This window comes from Crocodylus siamensis, chromosome 15, assembly GCF_052110815.1.
Source record: "Crocodylus siamensis isolate JL-2025a chromosome 15, ASM5211081v1, whole genome shotgun sequence".
NCBI classification, from domain to species: domain Eukaryota; kingdom Metazoa; phylum Chordata; order Crocodylia; family Crocodylidae; genus Crocodylus; species Crocodylus siamensis.
In genome coordinates this window covers 7,538,379-7,565,000 of record NC_143409.1, presented here as the reverse complement: position 1 = coordinate 7,565,000, position 26,622 = coordinate 7,538,379, and the positions used below count along the sequence as shown (strand labels likewise).

The 26,622-nt window shown below is 48.0% G+C and overlaps 1 protein-coding gene and 1 non-coding gene across 3 annotated transcripts in view; both read right to left on the bottom strand.

The window, feature by feature from the left end:
- The window catches only part of ADAMTS17 (ADAM metallopeptidase with thrombospondin type 1 motif 17), a 274,992-nt gene that overhangs the window by 166,692 nt on the left and 81,678 nt on the right, over nucleotides 1-26,622 (bottom strand). For both annotated transcript variants that reach the window (XM_090028144.1, XM_090028145.1), the window contains exon 8: nucleotides 14,268-14,373. In XM_090028144.1, coding sequence (XP_089884270.1) covers nucleotides 14,268-14,373 — 106 coding nt within the window. The remainder of the gene's footprint in view (nucleotides 1-14,267; nucleotides 14,374-26,622) is intronic.
- Nucleotides 11,952-12,134, bottom strand: LOC149852077 (U2 spliceosomal RNA). Its single transcript, XR_016439476.1, has one exon. It is a non-coding gene; the product is annotated as a U2 spliceosomal RNA (small nuclear RNA).

Below are 26,622 nucleotides of genomic sequence, written 5' to 3'. Positions count from 1 at the left end.
CTCCTTTCTCTGCACAAGGAGGGTGTGGCAGGAGCCCACGTGGCTTCGATTACGGTCAAGACGGACGCAGCTGTGGACCGGCTGGGAGGAACAGCCACCCCCGAGGTGGCATCGCTTGGCAATCTGAGCACCCAGCTCAGCAGGGCTCCTCTCCCACATCCCAGGCAAGGCCCGCTTCTCTCCCTAGACATAAGACTTGCTTTGTCTTTCATCCGAGTCCAGCTGCATCATCAGTATCTGCCTGCAACACGGCGGCCAATCTCCCAGCCTTTCGTGCTACAGATTTCAGCGGCAGACCGAGTGCGGAGATTGGGAGTGGGACAAAGTGCTGGCAGCTCGACAGGAGGAGAAAGAGATTGCTAGTTTCCCCTTGTGACGGGCAGGACTTCGGTGCTTCCTTTGCAGTCTATCCAGATGGGGAAAACCCTGAAGGAACGAAGATATGAGACAGGGACAGGGGAAGAAACCTTAAGGAGAGCTGCACAATGTTCACCTACAAGACAACTGTACTGAAACCCGGACGCGATCAGCGATTCAATAGGATCGCTGGGATGGTCTGGGACAGGCCCTTTGACCCACATATGAGAAGTCTGCGGGGAAATGCTATGGGTACAGATAACCCTACCCTGTGAGTCCAGCTGATGCCATTAATTAGCTCGGTCAGGTTTGGGGGGTCAACTCCAGATAAGACAACACAGCACTAGCAAGCAACATGCAAGCAGAGGCAAGAGCCGGTGGAAATTTCTTTTCCAACAATGTTCAAGAGGGAAACAACAAATGTTGCACTTTCCACCCCACCGGAAAACTGTCCACTCTGTAGGAGGCAAAAATGTTGGCTGGTTTTCCATCACTGCAGAATTAATTCTCCACACGCGGAGACGGAAGGGGGGAGATGCCTGGCATCGGAGGTGTTGGCGTCGGCGTGAAAGTATTGTAGGAGTGGGACTGTCCTGGCACATCAAGAATCAGAGAAGTCCCTTGAGGGGCTGGCGCACACAAGCTGCCGCGGTCATCTCACACATTAGCTACATCTCATGCACCACATCTGGGGAAAGACACCCTTCTTTGCAGGGTGGGATACTTTAAAGCCATTTTTCACCCTTCCCAGCGGTAAGGGCAGCAGGTCTGGCACAAGGAAAGAGGGTGGTCACTTCAGATGCATTTCTCACACTGACCTAAGCTGGACTGTGACTGCATTGGTTGAGAACCAAGTTAAGCCCTTGGTTTTGCTTGCAAACGGGCAGAATGTGCACCTCTCGGAGCCACAAGACCTGGCGTGAAACACGGGCCCTACCAAGTTCAGCAAGCTCAGGTTATAGTCCCCTGAATGCACCGCAGGCCTCCAGGAGCAAGCCCCTTTGGCTGGAGACATAGCAATGATGCTGTGAAAGCTTCAGTGATACCCATGTCAGAGCCACTCTCCCTGGGACTCAGAAGAGCTCCTTCTCCGTAGGGGGATCTTCTAGTAACTGCTCCTCCTGCTTCCCAGCTCCTTAAGCCCTAGGGATTATGCCTACTGGAGCAGCTGGGAAAATCATTTATAATCCTGGAGTCATTTGACCTTGGCTGCTTAGAAACTATTTTGAAAGTGCAGAGCACAGAGTCACTCAGTCTCCCTCACTTGTTCTGTAGGGAGAGGCTTGATATCAAATAGAAACACTGCAGACTATGGCTTGGTATCAAAGCAATTTGGAAATGATGTGTACAGACCAATCCTGATGCGGAATACAGTACAGAAGGGAGGGGGAGGGGGTGCTGGTTTGCCTACAAACCTCAGCGCTAATGAATCCAAGTTTGCTTTTTGTATTGCCTAAGATGGCTCTATGAAAAAAGACAAAGTAATAAGCAACTTGAAAAGAGATACCTCTACTTTGAAGATCTCTGGCTCCATCCTCTTACCGGGCAGTCAAAGTACAGGGAAACAAAAAAGGCCTGTTATCTTCATACACAGACACCTCTTAGAGGGGCTTTGGCTGCGATGGGCACCGAATTGCTGACAGCTTTCTGGAGGTGCATTGTGCAATGAATAGTGCATGCGACAGTTGGCAGTGGCCAGATCTGCTGCATGCATCTGTGTGCTTTGCGAGAGGAAGAGAAAGTGGGGTCCGTCAAGCAGTGCGAGGACTTGAGGACGCAGCGCAGGGGCCATTTGATTCACTCAAGGTGAATTTCAAAATCAAAGCAGAGCCCCACTGTCTGGAAAAGGCAGCCCAGTTCTGCTCCCCAGGGGCATTTTGCAGCATGTTTGACTTGGAAGCTCAGGCCTGGAGCTAGAGGAGCAAAGCTGTACTTTGTGATACCCTCGGTGCAAATTTTGCAGGTGAAAAAATAACAGATCTGCAAGAGCACTTCTGAGATGCAACCTACTGCGCACGTGTACCCTGGAGGTGTGGGAGAGGGGGAGAGATGAAAACTTGAACCTGCAACCCCAGTGCCTAAAAACCGTAGCAGTGAGAACAGATGTGAATAGGAGCCCACGTGAGCAGCCTATTGTACTCGGATCATCCCAGTATACTCTGAAATAACAGAAAGCATGAGCAGAATTTGCTGCATCAGTCAACCCCCCTCCTGAAGACAATGAGACAATTAATACCAGGGATGAATCTCGTCTCATGTGGCCAAAGCTGGCACAAATGAGAGAGGAAGCAGCTCCACTGAAAGGCAGGCTGCTCCAGCTATTGTGATGCTGGGCTCAGAATTCATCTTTGTACAGAAAAACTCATCTTCTCCCAGCGCACTATAACGGAGATTGTCCTAAAGCCACCTGGAAGGCTTTCTTCGTGGAGCAGTCTAAACCTGGGGCCTCTTCTCACTCTCATTTCTATAATACAAATGAACATATAAAGCCATCTCGGAGCGTGGCAGGAGTAAACCTGGCGAACGGCAATACCCAGGAAAGTCAGTTGGCTCCGGCTGGTATTAAACAGTGCCGTAGAAATGACAGTGCTGGGCACCGGAGACAGCCCTGCTCGCGTAGGAGTGGCAGCCAGCAAAAAGCCTGCTGTGCTCCAGGCCGTGCCCAAACTGGGGTGTGCGAGGAGCACGGATGAAATCAGTGGCAGCCGGCTACGACCAGCTGGGCATCGGACATGTTTGAAGAGGGAACTTGCTTGTGAATGCGGGCGAGACCAGGGGCTGAAATGAGTTTCTGGAACAGAAAGCAGAAGCCTGGAAATATATTAGGAATTTAAAAAACAAACAAACCCTATATAAAACTCAATGCATTTTTCAGGCTATTTTCACTTAGGGGGGGTGAGATTTAGCAGGCTGGAAATGGGCAGGAAGGACACAAAACGACCGACCCTAGGATCTCACTTTTTTCCTCTGGAAGGAAGGGTTCAACTCAAAGATAAGCCTTCACTGCTGGGTCAGAGCAGGGCGCTTTCCCAGTGCCAGTACCATATGGGGGCAGACAGGAAGGACAATGAAAGCCTGTTGGTTTGCAGCAGAGCCCATGGGGTAACCTCTTCTTGTTGAATTTTATCTCCAGGCAAGGTTTTTGGCCAAACAATAGACTGATACATGCTGAACAAAGCCACGCTTCTTACTCTGCTCAAATGAGGCCTCTTTTCACAGGGCAGTAAATGGAGCTACGCTTTCTGGGACTTGGTTCCCTTCCTTCGGTCCCACCCCCAACCAATTCCTGCACAAAGTGTTTTTTCAAGTGACAACGTGGAATTTGCCACCCACCCAAACTCTTCGGTCATGTCTAGAAGGGACCAGAAGCCTTTGCAAGCAGCATGGCTCCCACCTGCCGGTGGAAAAGTAAATACATGGGCTAGATTGCTACCCTTGTAGAAAAACAAATGCTTATTTGGTAAGTGGCACTCGCAAACCTAATATTTCCTGCATTGGGGGTACACTGCAGAGGTCACACAATGAGGACTTGTGCAGCGCCTGGGCTCTGGGTCACTGGGCGTACGAGGCCATTGCCAGCAAACCAGTGGCGTATGAAACCGGAGCCCTTGCGGCAGGAAGCAGCTGCAGGCTTTGCCAATTCATTACAAGCTGGCTATTTAACATATTCTTGGCTTAGTCAGCAGAATAAGTCTTCTGAAAAGAAAGACGGAGAGCTGGCGAAGGCACAAAGCTGTTGATTAAACAGCGATTCTGCTGGCCGGGCCCCTTGCAACGACTGATGGTTGTTTGCCTGGTTGGTGCAGTTTGACCGTCTTGGGCAAGATGATTAAAGCAAAGACAGGGCCGGGCTCAGGACCAGAGTGCAGGGGAAGATGGGGTCCTAGGGTGTCCTATCGCCATGCTGTCCAGTCGCATCCTCTTTCTTTAGAAAGAATCGCCAGTACATTTTTTTTTTAAGCCACACATTCAGGTGCTGCATTGCTATAGCTTCTCTGAGGCTGCCAGTTATATTTCCAAGAAAGCCACCTCTGACCTGCAGGTCTGTACTTAGCTATTTAGGTATCTCTGACCCTTTTCTCTAACACTGTGGGTCACTTAATGTGGGATCTCCTGTGTCTAAATGCCTCCTTCTGACATTGCAGGATGAAGCTAGCCCAGAACTGGTTATGAAATAATTTTCTTTATAACTAAAAGTACACAACAAAGCAGTCAGGGCTTTTACTTTGTCTGGAGCTGAACAGTAAAGGCGACTTAACCAGGTAAATGTGTTTGCAATTATCTATGGCAAAATAACAAATAACTGGGGGCAAGGAAGAGAGAGAGACCGAGAAGCAGAGGGAGACAGCAATAGAGGCAGGCCACAATGAATTGAGAACAGGGGAGAAAATGACTTTTCCCACAGCCTGCAGCCAACCTTAGGCTATATGTCTACACCACAGTCATTCCTGGATGGGTGCTGGTAATTCAAAGCCAACACCAGGTCCCTCCCAATTATAATGGAGTTCACTTTCCACTCCTGGCGGACCAAGAGGACTGCCCCAACTCAGAGCCGATGCGTCTGGCAGAGACAAAGCGAGTGCCTTGCATCCTTGGTACAGAGAGCTCTCCCATGGGACCTGGATACAAGGGAAGATTAGACTGTCCTGAAGGCTGACTGATACCTTCAAGACCAGATTGCCTGGCAAAGCCATCGTGTGAAACACGCAGAATCGGTACCCGAGACAAAAAAAAAAAAAATATCGAGCTGGACTCCCTGGGACCTCACAGGAGCAGACGAAGCCCTGCATTGATCTACGAGCATGGAAATCCAGTTTGCACGAGCAATGTTCATGGACTGCGAGTGTGGACGCTACTGAAAACTGTAAGAACCTGTCTGATAACCGTGAGTCAGGACCGACTTCATTCATGTTTGTAGAGTGCTTTGAGACCCTCGGACACTGAGGTCCAAATTATTCTTATCATCCTTTACTCTCTCATTCTGATGCCGGGAAAAATCCAGCCACCTCCGAAGCAGAGTTAATTAAAAAGAAACTGCAAATTTAGTGTTGACTGAAAATTTCATTTGAAGCCAAAACTGTGCACTGGGTTCAGCTAGAAATGGAAATAATAATAATGAAAAAAAAGAGATGATCTGGAGACAAAATGAGTTTGTTTGTGTCCCGGCTGAAGCTGGAAGTGAGTCATAGCTGCAGCTGACTGATGGGGAACACGGCTGTGCCATGATCTGACCTCAGCCTGCCTGGTTGCATTTCAGTTGTACTGACGGCTGTAAGAAGTGGGTGTAGAGTTGAGTATATGTCTGTAAGTGGAAGGATGCAATAATACTTCTTGCTTTTATCTGTGGGCCTTGGAAATATCATGGCATCCCTGTGGGGCAGGGGAACTGAAGCAGAGACCAGATTTAAACGGCTTGATTTAGGTCAGAGGCGGCGTCAGTGGAAGAATTGGAAACGAACTCAAGTATTTAACAACCAGATCACCCTTTCTCCTGTAAGTATCTCATAGGAAGATGCTACACAATGATAGGTCCCAGGAAAGGTGAACTTCAAAACATTCAAATGCACCAAAATGCTTCAAACTTTAACCAAGCTAGTTGGGTCTAGAAATCTCATGAGAACAGGGGATCCTCTCTTGCAAGACAGAAATGTTGTGAGCGAAAAGGGAGGAAACAGCAATAAAAGCGGGGCTAGGGGGAGTCAAACAATCATTTTTCAAACCTGCCCAAAAGCTGGGCAGACACTCAGACCCGTCCGTATCATACCTGAACCTGTTCCCCCCACCCCTAGTAACAAGACAGTTTGAGGCACCGGGTGGATTGAAGTGGTTCCTATTCTGCACCTTGAAAGCAAGGACTCTCAGCGCCACGCGCTACTGCGCGCTCCTTTAAAGGTGCCATGGGTTGCCACATGATATTAATGCTGTTAGGTGTGCAAACACTTGCGTGTGCTTCACAAGATAAACTCAGAGATTTCAAATAGGAACCCCTCGTGTCCAAAACACTCTGACCTGTCGCCGTCTGTCCGAGTTCCCTGCAACAGAAGAACTGCTCTGTTATTTTTCCATAGTCAGAAAAACCCCCTCCAATGAGTGAAAATGGAGAGCTGGTATATTCGAAGGGGGAGCGAGCTTGAGTCTAAAAAGAATGGGAACCTCTGTTCTAAGGGTAGGTCTAAAACAGCGGCCATTGTTGTGACTGCAGCTTGTGCTGACCTCCCTGAGCTAGCTTTAAATTAACCAGCTCAGGCACGGCAAGCAGCGTAGTCCTGGCAGATCAGGATTCGGGTGTGAACTGCCAAACCCACTAGCAAAGTTGGGGGAGCGTGTGGGTGCTTTAGCTCATGCTGCTCTCCGTGCTACGGCAGCACACAAGGGTCCTCGAACACTCGTCAGGTTCAGTCACTAGTGGCCTGCCGCAAGGGGCAGATTCCTTAACTGGTTTCTCTCACTTCTGATTGAACTTAGTTAGACACATCCCGAGCTACAAATGTGTGGTCGCAGATTAAAACCTTCCCGAGGGGGGGGCTGTTTCTGCTCAAGGCTGACCAGGCAGATTTTCTCTGGGCTCAACCCTGTTCAAGGCCGACAGATGTTTCAAGCTGTGGTTTTGGTACAGGACCGTCTCCGGAGAAGGGGAAGGCGGGGGGGCTGCACTGAGCAAGTGGGGTGCCTGCTGATGGACCAAACTGGACGGATCAGTTTCTAATCCCAACAGTGGTGGGCATTTGTAGCCCTCAATGTGCAAAGCCCATTTGAGCAAGACTTGGCAGTAAGCACCACCACAGAGAGTGCTCATGTCCTAACCTCTGCTCCTTCTTCTAGACCCAAGCATGCCAGTGCATTAAAAATGAGGCAAACTCATGCTTGGAGCTGAGCTTGTGCTCAAATGTTTCGATGGAAGGCAAAGCACTGTCTAAGGATGGTGAATAGGTATTTGCTTGTCCATGCCCTCCTTCGATTGACCTCCGGTGCTGCGGTGGAATATAGCACAACCTGCAAAACGCACCCGAGCATCTGGGAAGGTCCTTGAGTGGCTTTGTCTACATTAAAGGCTGTGCTGCACTGAGTCAGACTGCCATTAGAGCTTGAGCTAGGCTGTTTCCAACTAGTTTGGGTATGTCTTGAACTGCCATCCGAAGAGAAACGGGATTTAGTGAAGGGTGTGAGCCATTTTACAGATGAGGAAACTAAGGCATGGGCATTATAGCACAGACCCAAAGCTCTAGCTCTCTGTCCCCTGGTTCTAGCCTTATGGCTCTCCCTTTGATGGAAGGAGAGCCTTTTGGGAGCGACCTTATCACCCTGGTCCTCTCCACTTGCAAATGAACTGATCCTGTCACACTTTTCTCCCCTCTCCTAGTCTGAATCCCTCTGCAGTGTCTCAAATTCACATTTGTCCCTGGGCTTCAAAGCACCAAGTACCATATATACACACACACACATATATACATACACACACACACTAATATACATGTGCGCATGTGTGTATACACACACACACACTAATATACACGTGCGTGTGTGTATACACACACACACATTAATATACACGTGCGTGTGTGTATACACACACACACATTAATATACACGTGCGTGTGTGTATACACACACACACACACACACAAAACACTAAGGCTACAATGCCTGGCATTGAAGTTAGGGAATCGTGCACATGCGTTATAAAATAGCATTGAGGAACATGGTCCCAGAGCTCTTTTTTCCATAAAACCCCTGCCTCCTTCAGTGCAAAGCACAGATGCCCAAGGGGATTGGATTAAAGTAGCACAGGGAACCTAGAAACTGGGATTAAGCAACTTCTGAGCACTTGTCTCTGCCACCTCAATCCTGTTGCTTCTGTTTTGCCTTTTTGGATCACAGGAAAGGGAAGTCTGTTAACTGACTGTTTCTTCCCAACGGTTCGTGCACCCTTGCAATGATAGTGGGATATTGGAAAGAAAAGTTTCCATGGGATTTCAGGTCAGTGCCAGAGTGACGGCCCGATAACTGTAGGACTGAGTCATGCCACTGCTGAATTTGCTATCAAAGCATTGACAAGGCCTGCCTTTTTTCCCCTGAGTTGACCTGGCTGTCGGCACCATCACGTTTTTGGCTCCTGCTAGCAAGGCTGCCTTGCCCGTACTTTCCAACAGGCAGCTCTTTCCATACGCCATGGAGGGAGCTTTGCTTCTGGCATCATTACAGTGCAGGTCCAACCACAACCAAGAGCAGGAGAACAAGATGGGAACTCTTAAAAGGGAGGCAGGGGCCATGGGGAGGAGGGAAGGGTTAACGTTTTGAGCCGCTTGGGATGGAAAGACGGTCTTTGATAGAAACAGTGCTCCCTGGTCTGGAGCTGATGATCCAGAGCTGAGGAGGAGGAGGAAGAAAGTTTTTGTGCTTTTAATTCACCTCCTCCATTCTGAATGTCATAATCTCAGGCTAAAAACTACGGGATTTGTAGCAAAAGTCCCTCAATTATTATGTCATTTCCAGGAACGGTCATGCTGCTCTGTCTCCTGATTTAGCTGGCTGGCTGCAATGCAGCCACTCCGCTCCGACTGGGGCCACAAGCCACGGCACTTACAGAAAATAAATGGCCTCACACCAACTCATTGTCTGCTCAGACAGAGCTACCTGAGCGTTCGAATCTGTCTCCCATTTTCTCTGGCTGGTCCCCAGGCCCTATATTAAACTTTTCATTTTTAATACGTATTGCAGGCAAATCTCCATACTTCACACATCTGGATAATTGCTTTTTTGACTTCCTGTCCTGGGGATTGGGAAGCTTGCTTGTATGCTTGCATTACACTGACTCCAATTTGACGATCCAAGCTGCCCCAGGATGTAAATCTGTACTGGCCTTGGAGCCGCTCAAGACGCGTTCCCTTCAGGCCTGCAAGCACTTTGACAGCCTTCCCTGCTCCTATTTTTATATGGTCATTTACATGACAGAGTCTTCCTGCTGCATACGGCGCTTGACATATCAGGCCAACATTTCACTACGCAAGTCTATCAGCTTACACATCAGCCGGCAGACTGAACAGTACCTATACATGCCGCAGCACTGGAAGAGTCGCTGCCCCTTGATACTCAATACACAATTGATGCTTTACCATTATTCAACAGGAAACCTTACCACTCACATGATGGTTCGCAGTAACGTGTTGTTGGGATTTGAGTTAGGTAGCATTTTTACCGCTTGACTTTTTACCTTCATCTGGTTCAGCTCTAAGCCTGGGAACACGTGGTCTCTGCACTTCTGGCAACAGCCCGCGTCCTGCTCAGAGCCGTTTATTTCTTGTCTTTTGTTCAAGAGCGTTTGACACATCGTGGCCGCCAGCCATACCTCCACAGGCTGCTGTCGCACAACCGAAGGAGAGCTGGGACCCGCTAGCGACACCTCCATGCACACTCACCACACACCCGCAAGCTGTTGCAGGGGTGATGACAGAACTGGACGTCGCTAGCTGAAAAAGGCCCTGGCCGCAGCCCATCCGCTGCCCCAACTTGGGAGACTGTTGGATATAAATATAAAGGAGAATCCGAGCAATTGATTTACAAAACTCTGAAGCCTTTTTACCTTGCAAAGGGCTTAAAAATGGTAATAGCATAACTGCTCAGAGCAAATACCAGGGGTTCACTCCTGGCATCAGTGTTTCTACAGGTCACAGACATCTAGGGCTGGCTTCTAGGGATCCAGAAACCTAGAGCTGTGGCCTTTCGGGATCCCAGATCACCTTCACAGCTGCAGGGGTGGCAGTGCCAATCAGCAATAACAGCACGGCCACCTCTACCTCCCTCCCAGCTGCCGCTCTGGGGCTGAGCCAGGTCCTCTCCAAGCGGCCAGGACCAAATCCAGCCCTAGCTAACGTGCCTTTCAGTTCTGGGAAAGGCTGCAGAGTCCAAGCAAACGAAGATCTTCTTTACTTCTGTCTTCAAAACGTTTGGACTGCAGATTGCAAGGCAGGAAGGTACCACTGGGAACATCTAACCTGGTTTTCTGCATATCAGAGGCCCCAGCATTTCACCCCGTAATTCCTGCATCAAACACTGGTCTTTGCAATTGCCCTAAAGTGCCTCATTTTGGAAAGATTTCTGAGCTTAATTACCTAGTTGAAAGGGTGGTGCTTGCTCTGTCCTTGCCCTACTGACCTGTCACAGGATTGTGGTGGGGATCTGATATTTTAAATGGCTCAGAAGCAGTGGGCTTCATCCTGCCCATTGAATTTTCCCTTCTAAGTCCTTCTCCAAGGTCCTGTGCATGAAGAGGATCTCTCAGATCCAACTACATAAAAGCAGGCAATGCATCCTCGGCTCAATCCTCATTCCATGTGTTAAACAGCAAACTACCACACAATTACAGCAGCTCGTGCAGCCATCCTGCAATGACAACCCTGTGGGTTAATGCCAGTGAATGAGGCTTTGTAAGTCCAATAATTCTCTCGCTAACAGATACTTTTATTAGGACAATTAGGTGTGGGTGTTTTTATAGCTCGGCTGCCTGGAGCAGCGTTTCTTCAGTGAGCCCAAGTGGCATGAGTAGCAGAAGAGGATTCTGACACATGGGGTTAGTAACCCCTTCACTTTTGCCAAACCCCAAGTCAGAAGTTGTGCGTGAACGCCAAGACTGAACCCTTGATCTGCATAGACATCATTGGTTTCTCACATGCCAAGGAGCAATACATCTTAACTTTGCAACTTCTATCCAAGAAACTAGCCAATGTTACACCTGCAGGCGGTGGTTGTTGGGGTGTGTGCTCCAAATTGTCTATTTTTCCCCCCATAGGGATGTTGACTTTAGTCCACATTGTCAGCATTTTAAACAATAATTTTGGAGTTTTGTATCAGGCCCTTGAAATATTTTTTTGGTTTTTCACTGTAAATCCCAGGATTCATTTGCTCAGCTGCACTGTCTCACTCAGGAGATCCCTCACATCCTATGGCAGGGGTGAGCAAAATGTGGCCCAGGGGCTGGATGTGGCCTGCCAGGCCATTCTACCTGGCCCACAGGGCCCCTAAAATATTTAGAAAATTAATATTAATCTTCCCTGGGCTGCCCGTCATGTGGCCCTCAATGGCTTGCCGAAACTCAGTAAGCAGCCCTCTGCCCAAAATAATTGCCTGCCCCTGTGCTATAGGCATCTTATGGCAACCACAGTGTTGTAGATGAAATATATGACCTGCCCTTCCCTCCACCACGCTATACTAAAAGCATCAGCATTTGGATCATCCTGCTGTAGTTCAAGACTAGCGCCTGGCTAACCGCTACAGAAGAACATGACAACAAACAAAATAAGCAAGGGTCTGATCTTCATTAAAGTAAATGGGAAGGTTCCTGTTGATTTTAAAGAGAGCAGGATCCAGCCTTAAATGCACAAAAGAAGGGATCAGATTTAGCAGCAAAAATCCAGGCCAGCAGACTTGGATGGAGGGTGGGTTGCAACACATCATGGGCGGTGATAAGAGACAGATGCATGCCTGCTCCCCTACCCTTCCTTCCTTGCCACACTGAAGGGGCTAGGGGCCCAGGTGCCTTAGACCCCAAGAGAGGCACCTGGGCCTTGTAGTTTGATGCAGATTTTTTTTTTTCCCTGTTTTTTTGCACCGGTCCTGGAAGCACTGCAATACCAGGTCAATGCATGGAGTGGATGGAGCACGCTCCGGTTCCACCACCCAATACCAAAATGAATCTGCTCAATATAGACCTCCTATGGAGGACATATCAGAGACAATTACCCTACAGATCAATACTAAGCCTTTATATCATCACATTCAGTACTTCTTACACGGCGGTACTTGGCCCTGCAGGGAACAGTGGCAAGCACTGCAGGGGTGGAGGAGGGTGGGCTCTTGCTCTTTGCTAACAGATCAAATATTCTCCCTTCGCAGTCTTGTCTCATCCAAAAAATGAATCCTGACTTCCCTTAATGTTACCCGCAGGTTAATTTTATATTATGCTTGGAATCATTTCAACAGCTTGGCATGTGGTTAAAATAAAAGCAAAACCAAATGCCCTTCCTTTCTCCTGCTGAAACCACGCTTGGTTTGGCTCATTCGACTCTGGTGTCATTTGAAGATGAATAGGAGCTTCATGTTCATCTTGTCATTTTTTGGTGGTAGCCTAAATAGCCTCCATGCAACTCCCAAATTAGATTTCTGAAGCCACACGCTTCCATAAAACAATCACCTAGCATGCAGGAGGATGGGCCAGCAACTTAATCTGATTTACTGGCTTTAGCTTAGCTATCAAATATTTGTTATTGTAGGGAGTGAGTATACAATAGGACTATAAACACGAGGAGGCTATCAGCGTTCAGCCAAGAATTCCAAAACACATGCTCTCTAAAGACCGCAAAAAATAGGATTTGATCAAAATACTCTTTCCATTACAAGAGCTGCTAGTTGTAAAAACGTCCTAAACATTACATGGTGTAACTAAGACATGATGTGAACACAGCCATTTGAGTGGAGGAGGAGAAAGGCCTGTACCTTTGCGCTTGTATAGGTCGTACTTCACTTTGGAAGGCAGAGAATTCTGCCATCCTGCTTTGGACCCGACTCAAACCGTGACCGTGAAAACCTGAACAAATTACAATGTCTCTAGCCTCAAACAGAACAGCAGTGCAAGCAACTTGTAGTAACTGACTTCTTAAAATTAATCAAATTAGCCTGCGCCGCCCCCACCAAGACACCAACCATTTATAAGCATCGTGAACTTTCCTAGAATTTCCTAGTTTCCAGCATGCCACACTTTTTGTTTTTACAAAGGCTTGGTTTGTCTATGAATCGATCATCTTATCTGCAACTCTTCCAGAGAGAGCGTTCAAAAGTCCCTTTAACTGGGACTGGTCTGATAAATCAGATGATGCTATTTCTCTCCCTAGTCATATAAGCACTTCTTGGATATTCACATTTTAAAATGCAGTTTCTGTGAATAATTTCAATCAAAGGTGACTTTGAAATTTGATTTCTGTCAATGCTCAAAGGTTAGCAAAAATCAACACCTCTAGACCCAACCATCATCAAAGCAAAGTCATTTCTTTAAGAGGAGACTGGACAAGCACCTGGCTGGAGTCATCTGACCCCAGCGCTCTTTCCTGCCTGGGGCAGGGGTCAGACTCGATGACCTACTGAGGTCCCTTCCGACCCTAAAAATCTATGAAAAAAACATTAAGGTCCTGAGCTGGAGCTGAACTTTGTGGCTGGGCCTTTCTCTATGTCTTGGCCCAAATAAAAATTAGATCTGGGTACTCCTGGTTTTGGGAAAATATGGATCTGCATCTTTTTTTTTTTTTGCTAGCTTGGGCCCATTATTCTTCTTCCTATGCATCTTTTTGGTGATTCTACAGCGGGAACTTGCACTTTATTAAAAATGCTACAGGAAGCTGACAGCATCAGAGGCACAACACTCCACTAACACAACAGGCTTCTCAGTTATTCTTTCAGCAACTGAGTAGGTTGACAAAGAGTTGGGTGCTTAGCGCTGCTGGAAAGACAGGACTGGTTATCCTATGCATGCTTTAAAAGACAAAATCTGCTATTTTTAGGTATACTGCAAAAAATCTGAAGGAACTCCACAGGGTCACCATAGTTATTCAGGAGTTGTCCCAAAATAACAAAAGCAGAATGGGCTGCAAAATATCCCCATCGTCCATTAGCTCAGCCAATGGGGTTTCTTTTTACTAGTTGTACAAAGGCCTTCATTTAAATGCAGGATTTAGCAACAGGCGAGGGGTCAAACAAGGAAAATCCTGTGTGCTGAAAGAGCTACTCCAGTAAATCCCCCAAACATCAGGCAATTCATCAATATGTCAGCTGAAGCTGAGTTAGGCATGACGGCAGTTATTCCACCCGTAAGGCAAGGCACAGTTGCATCTGCACGTGGCTGGAATATCAGGATCACCACTTACTTGTGCCCAAGCTCATGAGCAATGGTAAACGCCAGATTGAGACCGTTGTCTTCTGCAAGAACACATTTCCTCTTGGCACTGCATACACCTCCCAGGTAAGCAATCCCTGCGGCAGACAGAGAAAACATTCCCATTAGCGCTAGCTAAGGGGCTCACACATTCAACACAGCCGGAGCAGTATGAAAACCAACAGACGAATTGGAAAATACTACAGCAATCTTTCAGGACCTCATCAGAGACCTACATGTACCCTCTGAGCTTCCAGCCTCGTTTTGATCCCATAGAAACAATCGAGTTTGGCACATTCGCTGTTGCGGCTTTCCTTAGGGAATATATTGTCATCGTTAGCAGAGACCGGGGTGAGCTAGTCTACTAACAAAAGGATGCTGCTAGGGATCCTCAGAGGATGGTGATGCGACGTTCTCCTCGCCTCCAGTATCATGCTGGAGAAAAGCCATGTACCAAAAAAGCCAGAGGCACTTTTAAAAGGACTGAAGCTTGCATTTTTTGGCAAGGTATTCTTGCATTTAGTGAAGCGAGAGGGGCAGAGATGGGGGTGTTGATACACTAGGTACAAAAAGTCTTAAGGTTAATAGAGATGGTAAAGTTGTCTGTTGGTCTAAAGGAATTTAGGACTTGCCCTCGCCAAGGCTTACCCACACAAGTGCATGAGCACTGGACTGGGCTCCCGAGATGCCAGCAGACCACATTTCTCATCATTCAACATGCAGCACTCCCAGTTAGGTCAATGGGGGATTTAAACAAAGACTAAGAATATGGCCAAATAGAGCCCCAGCTACGTGCAGAAAAGTTTTCCCGTGCTGCTGACTAGGCAAATCTCAAATGCCGTGGAAACATTTCAAGGGTGTTTGCAAACTAGGATTTCCCAAGAAATATGCAGCAAACCGAATGCTGAAGATCATACTGCTAATTCAATTAGGACCTTATACAATGCTAGGAAAAAGAGGAAGTGCCAAGACCTTCAATAACTGCATTTTAATTTTTTCAAGGCCTTTCTTTTAAGCAGGGGACAAGGGATCTCTTTAACATGCAATAAATGCCATTCCCACACAGAGGTGGCTTTGGGGTCGGCTGCCTTTAATAATTAAAGTAAAATGATGGCAGCAGCTGTGCTATAAAGGTAACATCATATATTTTTTTTTTTATCCCAGACCATCAAAACATCTTTGTTTATCAGGACACAAATGGTGTAAAACTCTGTGATTAGGCTTGGAAAAAGTCCACTTTGGGTTCTTTTTTTATGACTTCTGATTAATAACATGGATATATTTCTTGTCCAGGGATCTAGGGTGGAACATAGGCCGGGGAGACAAACTTCAACTTTTGCTTTAGCAGTTGGGATGGGGACAATGGGAACCTCAGCTATCCTGGCTCCGCACAAGGAGGTGGGTGGGCTTGTAGGCCCACCCATGGGTAAAGCCCCTCTTAATTACAAGGATGGCAGCAGGTCCTGGGGACCTCAGATGTTAATCATTGTTTATTCAATAGGCAATGACCGTGTAAGTCCAGATTCATACCAAGTTTAAATCAGCAGTCATACAGCGCTAGGTTTCCTCACATTGACGAGCGCTTTACTGAAGAGACCGTCAATAGGGCTCCTTATGGGGCAGCGTGCTACACATGGGGGAACAGGGAGCTTGTGGGCCATCAAGTCCTATTCACTGGCATTGCAGCGAGCCATGGAATAAAACAATCATGCTGCATCCTATACCACTGTGGGGGTTTGTCCATCTTGGGTGGCTGCTCCAAGACCTTTAGGCTCTGAGCAGGAGAAACCAAGACCTTTATGCAATGAGCATGAGAAACCGTTTTCTACTTTCTAGCCTACATTCAAAGTCAGGGAATGAAAAGCCGTCATAGAGAACTGACAGCTCAGTGCACTGAGAGCAGATGACAGCGTCTGCTAAAGAAGCGACTGCTTCTGATGGTCCCCCTCTGACGGTGCCTGTTAACAGCGGCAGAGTATTTCTGGTTGACTTCTGAAGTTCACGGCATTAAAGCCCTTGCCACGTACCCTTCGGGCAATGTATAAATAATAATACCCTTGCTGGTTACAGGCTAATCTTTCCAGCCAAATTTGGGGTCAACCATTGGTGGGAACATATTCAGCACACAACGGGGCAGTTTGGGGAAATGGTAGCGTACTGTAAAACCAATAATAGAAGGGATGGGATTAAAGATGAACTGCAAGACCCTGGATTCAGGGAAAGAAAAATGTAAGGAGTTGAGCTGAAGTCGGGGATGGAAAGGATCAATTAGGTGACCAGCCAATCTCCTACTATTGCAGAGCTGGACCCAGGTCTCTTAAATATTCTCCCAGCATCTGAGGAGGAAAACTGGGTGCAAGGAGGGAGGAAAACTTTTGGCCACAGCTGCTTCTCAAACAGAAAGGAGGTTGTGCACACTGCTGCCTTACCGCATTGGTCCCTCTCTCTATGGGGACAAGGGACTAAAGAGTCCATATTATGGAGGGTTTGGGACCTTGTCCTTTCCCTGCCCACACACGTATGCACACGCACTCTCTCCTATAGAGCAAACACAGGGACCACCCGTGGACTGGGCTGCGTGCCATTCCTGATGCGTGCACCTCTTGTGTGACCTCCTCCTCCCACACGCACCACAGAGAAAGGCAACTCTTCTGCATGAGGCCCCCCATACTTTGTCCTTAACAGAAAGGTCCTGAGGACCCTTCAGGCTCCTCTACCCATCAGTCTCACGTCTGCTCCAGTCCCCGGGGAAGGAGTTGGGCTTTGCAGGAGGACAAGCATATTAGCGAGCCATGCCTGGGGCAGCCAGAGAAAGGGAGCTATGGAGCTGAGGACGAGAAATTACCCTGCCAGTAGCTCTGCCTTTCCAGCCAGTGCACAGGACTGCAGCAGATCACAACAGCTCCTTACAAAAAGGGCATGTGGGATTTCAAACGACCATATCTCCTGAGGAAGTACTCAGATCCAGTGGAGCACGCTGCAAATTATTTAGACACCTAGTATAGTCACATGGAGAAAGACAAATGCATTGGCCAGGAGCAGAGCTCCAACGGTAGGACCAGTTGCACTTACCATGTTTGACTCCATGAATTCAATGGCAAGACTATCAGTAGCTGCACTGCGACCAGTATTCCCCACCCTACCCTACTGGTTCAAAAGCCAGTGAATGCAGCAGAGAGATCTGTTATCATCAGTGGGGCTGGGATCAACCTGTGCATTAGCAACAGCAAATACTAAAGACAATGACACGGAGAATCACACTGCAGAAGCAGCAGATGGGGACTTCCTACAATCTCCCAAGCAGGTAAGAATTCCCTCCCTTGCAATCCATGGCCAGAGGCATGCCTCCTCCCCTTCCTCTGTCCTCACTAATGCAAGGGTGGGGGATGCTCTAGAGCCACTTCCGCCACACATTTTTCCAGTCCATCCAGGTCATTCTGGATCCTAGACCTGCTGTCCAGTGTTTGCAACTACGCCCAAGTCGATGTCACCCACAAATTTGCTAAGCACGCATTCAATCCCATCAACTAAATCATTAATAAAGATACTAAACAATACCAGACACTGGACAGACCCCTGGGGAACCCCACATGATATCCCCTCCCGACTAAGTGTTGAGCCACTGATGACTATTCGTTGAGCATGATGATCCAAACAGTTATCTATCCACCTTATAGTACTTTCATCTAGTTGTGGGAAACAGCTTCAAAATCCTTGCTAAAGTCAAAGCATATCGCATTCATGGCTCTCTCCCCACCCACAGAACCTGCCACCTTATCATAGAAGGAAATCAGGCTGGTCAAGCATGACTTGTTCTTGGTGAATCCATGCTGGCTATTCTTGATCACTTTTTTCTCTGCTAGGTGCTTCACTATAGCTTCCTTAAGGACCTGCTCCATGAGCTTTCCAGGTATCGAGGTGAGTCTGACCGGTCTGTAATTCTCTGGATCTTCCTCCTTCCTTTTCTGAAAGATGGGCACCATATTTGCCCTTTTCCAGTCATCCAGGACCTCACCCAACGTCCATGAATCCCCAAAGAAAATAGCCAATGGCTCTGAAATTACTAAAATACTTTTAGTATCCTACGGTGCATCCCATCCAACCCTGCTGACATGAAAGCAGCTAGCTTCTCTAAGTAATCGCTAACCTTTTCTTCCACTACTCTAGGCTGTTTGTCTTCTTCCCTATATTTACTGCTAACCAGGCTCAGCCTCTGGCAGCTGCGCCTATTTGTGAAGACTGATGTATAAAAAAAAAAAAAAAAAGCATTAAATACTTCAGCTTTCTCTGCATCATCAGTAACTAGGCTGCCTTCTACAGTCCTTAAGGGAACGATGGTTTATCAGCTCTTCTTCTTACTTTGACATATATGTCCTTGTATGAGAAGAAACCTAGAATTAAATTTAGGAGATGACAAGGTCATGGAAGGATGCTACTGCCAGGGGGATCTATGAGATGACACAGAGTCCTTGTGTAAACTTGTCCACTAGCTTATCCTTAGCACTATCAGGTAACCGAGACTGAGATATTGCAGTAAAGGGATTTCTAGGAAGATGTGAAACTACATGCAGTTTTTTTTGTCATCAAGTGATACAATTCCACTAAAATACACCGTTTCTAAATCTATTCCAAGGCCTTCATATCACCCCAGCAGCTGAAAGTTAGTCTCACAGCAACAGGACCAGAATGATGGCATTATTTAAAGATCAGACAGTCTTAGGTTCAAAACCCATATCTGGATTCTGTACCGTTAATCATCTAGTTTTCCATCCTGGGTATAAAAACTATGTCTTCTCATGTTAGATAAAAATATACCACAACTCTCTGGAATGTGTGTTGCATGAGAAGGTCACTGCAAAGCGATGGGGAAAACTGTATCTAAACCTCTGTGATCAACCACAAAGGGAAGCTGACTCAGTTTAAAATGATTCAAGCTTGACTTTCTTGCAGATAAACTTCATAAAAAGTGACTGCTGTGCTGGCACTCTGATGGAAGGGGACATGGGGCGATGCGGTCCAAAAGAAAAGTCCACACAGGCTTTTGCAACCAGTTAAAGGCTCAGTTTCAGCTGCAAGCCTCAAACAACAGTTCTTCATTATGCTCAAAGACCATTTAGCAATCCTACTCTCCGCTGGAAGCAATTGGCAATAGCACTGTTATATGCTACTTTGCCTTGTTACTAGATGGTGGAAAATGAGAGAATTGCCAGTGTGTAAAAACTGGAACGCAGAAATAGCTGAAAAGGGGACCAACGTGGCTCATATGGAGAGATCTGATATAGTTTCATTTAGTTATCTTATTTTGAGTGTTCAGCTATTTTATTTTCAGTGTTCTCAATATTCAACATGGTTTCCTTCTTGCTATTATCTAACGTCAGCAGTGGCCAACATTTCCAAACTTGGCGACCTAACGTATTGTGGCTGTTGGTGTTATTCAGCGTGTTCATTACAATACGGTTCTGGGACTGATCAAGACCAGGGCATTACTGTGCGATGAAGCCTATAAGAGGAGAGCAGCAGACAGTCCAATGACAGGCACCCATCTCAGTGTTATACACCTACATACAAGGTTGGATTTGCAGAGGCACTGAACGTTCACAGAACTCAAACCTTTTGGGAGCATTGATATTTCAAATAATAGGGAAAAAAAAGTTTAACATTGTAACTGAAAATGGGTTAAAAAGCACTATCTGGCTTGTTCTGTGGCTCTAAATCTCCAGGCTGGGTGTTTAAGCAAACATATTTAAGAATTTGGGCCAATATAATATAAGTCCTTACACAGATTCATAAATGATTAAAGCAAAAATTCTTTATTCCATAAATGCATCTGAGGCTGGGCAAATGCAAACAGTAACATTTCCCTCTAGCAGAGGACTGTAAAGCTCATCTGGCCCCACGGGCTAGAGGACTGGCAGGGGACTGGTCCACGGGCTGCACTGGACCAGTCCCACGTCCCCCTGCACACCAGACACGGTGCCCGCTCCAGCCAGGCTGGGAACCGTGCATGTGACGTGGGTCCCAGAGCGGCTGGGACGGGCGTTGCGTGGGGCACAGTCTAACTGGGGGTGCGCAGCACAGATCCCACCTACCCTGACCAGGTCGTGCTACACGCAGTGCCCACTCGGGGAACCAAGCCACAAACAGCGCCCGCTTCTGCTAGCCTGGCACCTGTGCTGTGCAAGATAAACAGACACCCTTGAGATTTAGAGCCACAGAACTAGTCAGACAGTATTTCTAAATCCATTTTTTGTTGAAGTGGCTCTGTACCCTGTAAGGATCGGCTTAGACCCTGGACAACACCGGGGCCAGGTGGTGCGGCTCCGCAGACCAGATCCGGCCCAGGGGCGGTATGTTTGACCCCGCAGCCCTAGCACATATACTGCTGTACGTACGTAAATGAAAGAAATCGTGGTGTTGGAGTCGGTACAGTTCAGGGCTTCGGTTTGGATGGATGCAAACAGAGGTTACATTACGCCACCGAAGGCTTTGAACCTTTTGAGCTCCCAAAGTTACCACAGCCTGGAAATATCATGCACTCTGGCTTCCTTGCACCTTTCCTGGCACGTTTGTCCATAAAGTGTAAATCTACTCGGCCTTCTGCCTGACGTTAAGCTAACATGGCCAACTACCTCTTTATGCCACGGCTCGGAGTAGGAATACTCCTAAGTAGAGGATCTCACTGTTTGGCATCCCTGTACCTGACCATGCCTGGGAGACGGAGGTGTGTGAAAATGAAAAACCAAGAAGAAATAAAGCAAGTCAAACTTTCTTTTACACCTCGCCCTGCTCAGATGCAAGGATGGGGATCAGTCCTGGATGCGAGGAAGGGATTCTTATTTTACCCAAACCAGCTCTCTTGCCCCCTCAAACAGGAGCAGTGCTAAGGGGAGAGGAAAGCCAAGCGCTAGTTTGAAGCATGAGTGTAATTCCCCCTCCCGGGAGGAGCTGCATAATGACGGCATGGAACTGCTGACCACGGGCTTAGACGCAAAGCTCCCCACATGCAACTGTGTAAACTCTGGTTTATCCAGAAAGTTGTCAAATGTCAGCTGCTGGCCCTTTGCTGGCAATGTCTCCAAGGGGAATGACTACATTGCTCCTACCGGCTCAGTCAGGCAGCTAGGATGCTGCATATTTGCCAAGAGGAGGTCAAGTTCTGGTGCTCTCACCTCCATTTAATCCTACAATAACAGATGCTGGGCTTATAGCTGACACCTAGGGAGGGAATGAACAATGAGCTCTCCCAGCGAGCAAACTGCCCAGGTACGCCCAACACGGCGACATCCGATTTGCAATTGCTCTCGTGTCTTAGCGTTTTGGTGCCCTGCTCTCCTTCCAATGCCACGATCTTCCTTTATAAAATCTATAAAGATTGCTTTCGTGTTTTAAGGTACTTACCGCTCGAATGAACGCTTTAAAGCTCAAATCAGAGCTTTTCAGCAGGTGTCAAACGTGTTCGAATGCACAGAGCCAGTCCTCTGCTCCCCATCGTTTCTATTCGGGGGTGTTATTTTAAACACCCTCCCATGGTTATTCTCTTTGCGAGACTCCCACCCTGCCAGATATGCACTCCAGACCAGTAGACTGGACAATGATTTCTTGAAAACTGGAAGTGTGATGGTGGTGCTTAGTAAGAAAGAGAGCAACAAACAGGACCTTCTCCATTATGTAAGGCAGCCTGCAACTCAGTACAGGCCAGGCAGCCGCAGTGCTGTCACTGTGCTGTCCCGTTTTGATCCCTGGGGGCTACCCAAAAGGGGATAAAGAGACTACGTTCTTTGTTTTATGAGGCTGTGCTCACTTGAAGCCAGACATGCCGGGTGAGTGGCACAGATTAATTTGGCTTAGTTCTGGTTAGTTGTTTAGATGTCAACGTCTCTTATCCCTGCAGTAACAACGCGGTTTCCATTACGGCTCAGAGTTCACTTACGGAAACTGTTTTGCTTAGCAACAGCTTTCATTGTCACTGCAGTTAATGAAAACCACACTGGAAACAATACCAGCCGTTATGAATCAGAAGTACAGAAATTATAATGCAAACTTCCAATGCACAGGAGAGGGCCACAGTCGGGTAGGAAAACAAGAAACTCATGCCAAACGCCATCCCCGCAGCAAGTTGCAGAGCTCCAAAGAGACCAAACGCAATTGAGGCAACCAGATTTGGGGTGGGGGGAAAAAAGAGGTCTTATCTAATGGAACATCTCATGGACGGACCCGCAGGCACTGCACAAGGTGAGCGGTAGCTTGTTCCAAATAGGCCTCTCCATAAACTACACATTTATTTGACGGGGAATGTAAATGCTCAAGGCAGCAAGCTTTCAGAGGGCTGCAAGGGCAAAATCCGCACTGACATCAGCTTTTCTGCTCTTTGCATTGAATTCCAGTGCACAGAAGGCAGCCCCATCATTCATCTCAGTCCCACTGGCCTGTTGACCCCACACCCAACAATTGCATGGCTGCAAGTATAATGCTATGCACTCAGGCAGAGAACTGTATTGTAAGTGTGATTCATTTTCTTTGGCGTGGTGGAGGGAGAGAGAGCTGGAGAAGGAATTTGGTTCCAGGACTGGCTTTCAATGGACAGTTAGTGTTGCTCTAGTATTGTGATGGTTGCAAAGGGAGGAGGCGATGACAATTCCTAGACACGCATAATAAAGGGAAGTCATTGAGCGCCTGTATAGTCCACTCCTTTGACTCTGCAGCCTGCAATTTTTCACAAAGCTACACGGCCCTTTCCGTGCAAAGAGCTATCAGTGGTGCACAAGTATGAACAAAACTAATCCTCACCTGTGAGGCAGGTAAATATTATTACATCTATGTTACAGCTGGGAAAACAGAGACATAGCAATCAACTACCTCATAAGGCTGCACCAAGAGTCAACGGCAGATTTCAGAAGAGATACCCTAAGACTTGACTACCTGCAGATGCCTCTCGCCATCCAGTTTCTATACAGGTGTCCAGCTGGCTGTGCACAGAATTGGAGGGTCAATTTTTATCAGTTTGGGGCATTATGTCACATCACTACAGGCCACAAAGTTCAATGCACTCTTTACAGAAACGTTAATCTCAAAAGTTAGTCTAATCTTCAGAGCTTTGGCTCATGTCCCCAGAACGCAGCATATTTCCTGCAACTGGACAGCTTCCCTACAGCCTTGCAGTGCCTGATAAAACCCGCATCTTCCTTACAACTGCAAACACCGTCACTTCCAGGACACACAATTGCCATCACAATCCCAAGAGCCCAGCAAGGAAAACGGAGTTGAAAAGGGAAGAGTGGTTACTTTTCCATTCTGTGATTTTCATAACACATACCCTAAAAGACTAACAACTGTAAACGCTCCCTGACATCTGCCATAATAGCTGAGGGTAAAAAAGCAGATGTTTCTAGAGCCGATAATATAATAGACTTCAGAGCACAATGTCCTAATAGCAGGACTGACTGAGACAGGCAACCCTCTTTTAAAGGAAATAAAGTTTATTTAGGGCTGGAAGTACACGAAGGTATTTGAAAACGGCAACATTCACAGCCGGTGGGAAGCTGGGTGTAGCGGTTAAAGCATTGGCTAGTGTGTCACAAGGTCTAACCCAATCTAGATTCAGATGTTGGGAGTGAGCTGGGGCTGCTTTACACTCCAGCGATTGTGGCCCATGGAAACACACCTGCCAAGCTCATCTGTTGTGTCTAGGGCCGCAGCCTTGGAGCACTGAAAAGGAGGATGCACTTACTGGAACTCAATGGAAACGATGCTCAGTAACCACAGGAACAGCGTAAGCTTTTTGCCCATCACTGGAGTCTGGTGCCTTATACGTCTATTCATAGATTATAGAGTCAGAAGGGACCCAATGGATTATCGGGCAAACCCCTGCCCCGGCTGGAAAGAGGACCGAGGTCAGACGACCCCGGTCAGCTGATCGTCAAGCCTCCTCTTGAAGACCTCCGAGTTGGTTGTCATGGGTGACTTCAATTACCCGGACATCTCCTGGGAAGATCACTCAGCAAAATCTGAGCGGGCGCAAAGCTTTCTCTCGTGCGTGGATGACCTCTACCTGACTCAAGAAGTCTATGGGCCAACGAGAGGCAAAGCGCTGCTCGACCTGGTACTGGCTACGGGGGACGACCTAATCGGCGACCTAGTGATCGATGGGAAGCTGGGTGACAGCGACCACGAGCTGATCACCTTCACCATCTGCCGTAAAGCTGGCAAGTCAGTCAGCAACACAGAAGTCCTTGACTTCAGAAAAGCCGACTTTGACAAGCTCAAGAGGCTTGTCGGTCAGGCCCTCAGGGACCATGACCCCAGGGAGATGGGAGTTCAAGAAGAGTGGCTGCTTCTCAAAGAAGCGATCCTCAGTGCACAAGCTAAATCTATTCCAACACGGAGGAAAGGCAGCAAGAAGGCAGAGCAGCTCCTCTGGCTCTCCAGGGACCTAGCGGACCTACTGTGGCTAAAAAGGAAAGCCTACAAAGGATGGAGGACAGGATTCACCTCCAAGGAGGATTATTCTGCGCTGGTCCGGTCCTGCAGGGACCAAACCAGGAAAGCCAAGGCTGCAACTGAACTCCAACTAGCTTCAAGCACCAAGGACAACAAAAAGTCTTTTTTCAGATATGTGGGGAGCCGGAGGAAAAGCAAGGGCAACGTTGGACCCCTGCTAAACCAGATGGGGCAACTGACAACTGACGCCCAGGAAAAAGCCAACCTATTAAATGGGTACTTTGCGTCAGTCTTTCATCAGCCCCATGGGACGCCCATGCCTGCTATGGGACAGGGAGATCCGGGTGATGGGGATCCCCTACCCTCCATCAATGCTGACCTCATGAAGGAACACCTTGAGAAGCTGGATACCTTCAAGTCAGCCGGCCCTGACAACCTGCACCCCAGGGTACTCAAGGACCTGGCGAACATCATAGCCCAGCCCCTGGCGCGGGTCTTTGAAAACTCCTGGTGCTCTGGTGTAGTGCCCGAAGACTGGAAGAAGGCCAAGGTGGTGTCGATCTTCAGGAAAGGGAGGAGAGTGGATCCGGCTAACTACAGGCCCGTTAGCCTGACTTCCATCCTGGGGAAGATCCTAGAAAAGTTTATTAAGGAGGCCATCCTTGAGGGACTGGCCCAGGCTAACATCCTAAGGGACAGCCAGCATGGGTTTGTTGCGGGTAGGTCTTGTTTGACCAATCTCATTTCCTTCTATGACCAGGTGACCTATCACCTGGACAAGGGAGAAGAGATTGATGTCATATATCTTGACTTCAAAAAAGCTTTTGATCTGGTATCCCACGATCACCTCTTGGCCAAACTGGCCAGTTGTGGCCTTGGCTCCACCACGATCCGCTGGCTGGGAAACTGGCTCCGTGGTCGGACCCAGAGGGTTGTGATTGATGGCAGTCACTCATCGTGGTGCCCTGTGACCAGTGGGGTCCCTCAAGGCTCTGTCCTGGGACCCATCCTGTTCAACATCTTCATTAACGATGTGGACATTGGAGTCAGGAGCGGACTGGCCAAGTTCGCCGATGACACCAAACTTTGGGGAAAAGCATCCACGCCAGAGGACAGGCGGGTGATCCAGGCTGACCTGGACAGGCTCAGCAAATGGGCAGACGAGAACCTCATGGTGCTTAACACCGAAAAATGCAAGGTTCTCCACCTTGGGAGGAAAAACCTGCAGCACCCTTATAGGCTCGGCAGTGCTACGTTGGTTAGCACTACAGAAGAAAGAGACTTGGGGGTCATCATTGACCACAAGATGAACATGAGCCTGCAGTGTGATGCTGCGGCTAGTAAAGCGACCAAAACGCTGGCGTGCATCCATAGATGCTTCTCGAGCAAATCCCGGGACATCATTCTCCCCTTGTACTCGGCCTTGGGGAGGCCACAGCTGGAGTACTGCGTCCAGTTTTGGGCTCCACGATTCAAAAAGGATATGGAGAAGCTTGAGAGAGTGCAGAGGAGAGCCACGCGCATGATCAGAGGTCAGGAAAACAGATCTTACGATGACAGGCTGAGAGCCAGGGGACTCTTTAGCCTGGAAAAGCGCAGGCTCAGGGGTGATCTGATGGCCACCTATAAGTTTATCAGGGTGACCACCAGGATCTGGGGGAACGTCTGTTCACCAGAGCGCCCCAAGGGATGACGAGGTCGAACGGTCACAAACTCCTGCGAGACCGTTTCAGGCTGGACATAAGGAAGAATTTCTTTACTGTCTGAGCCCCCAAGGTCTGGAACAGCCTGCCAGCGGAGGTGGTTCAAGCGCCTACATTGAACACCTTCAAGAGTAAATTGGATGCTAATCTTGCTGGGATCCTATGACCCCAGCTGACTTCCTGCCCTTTGGGCAGGGGGCTGGACTC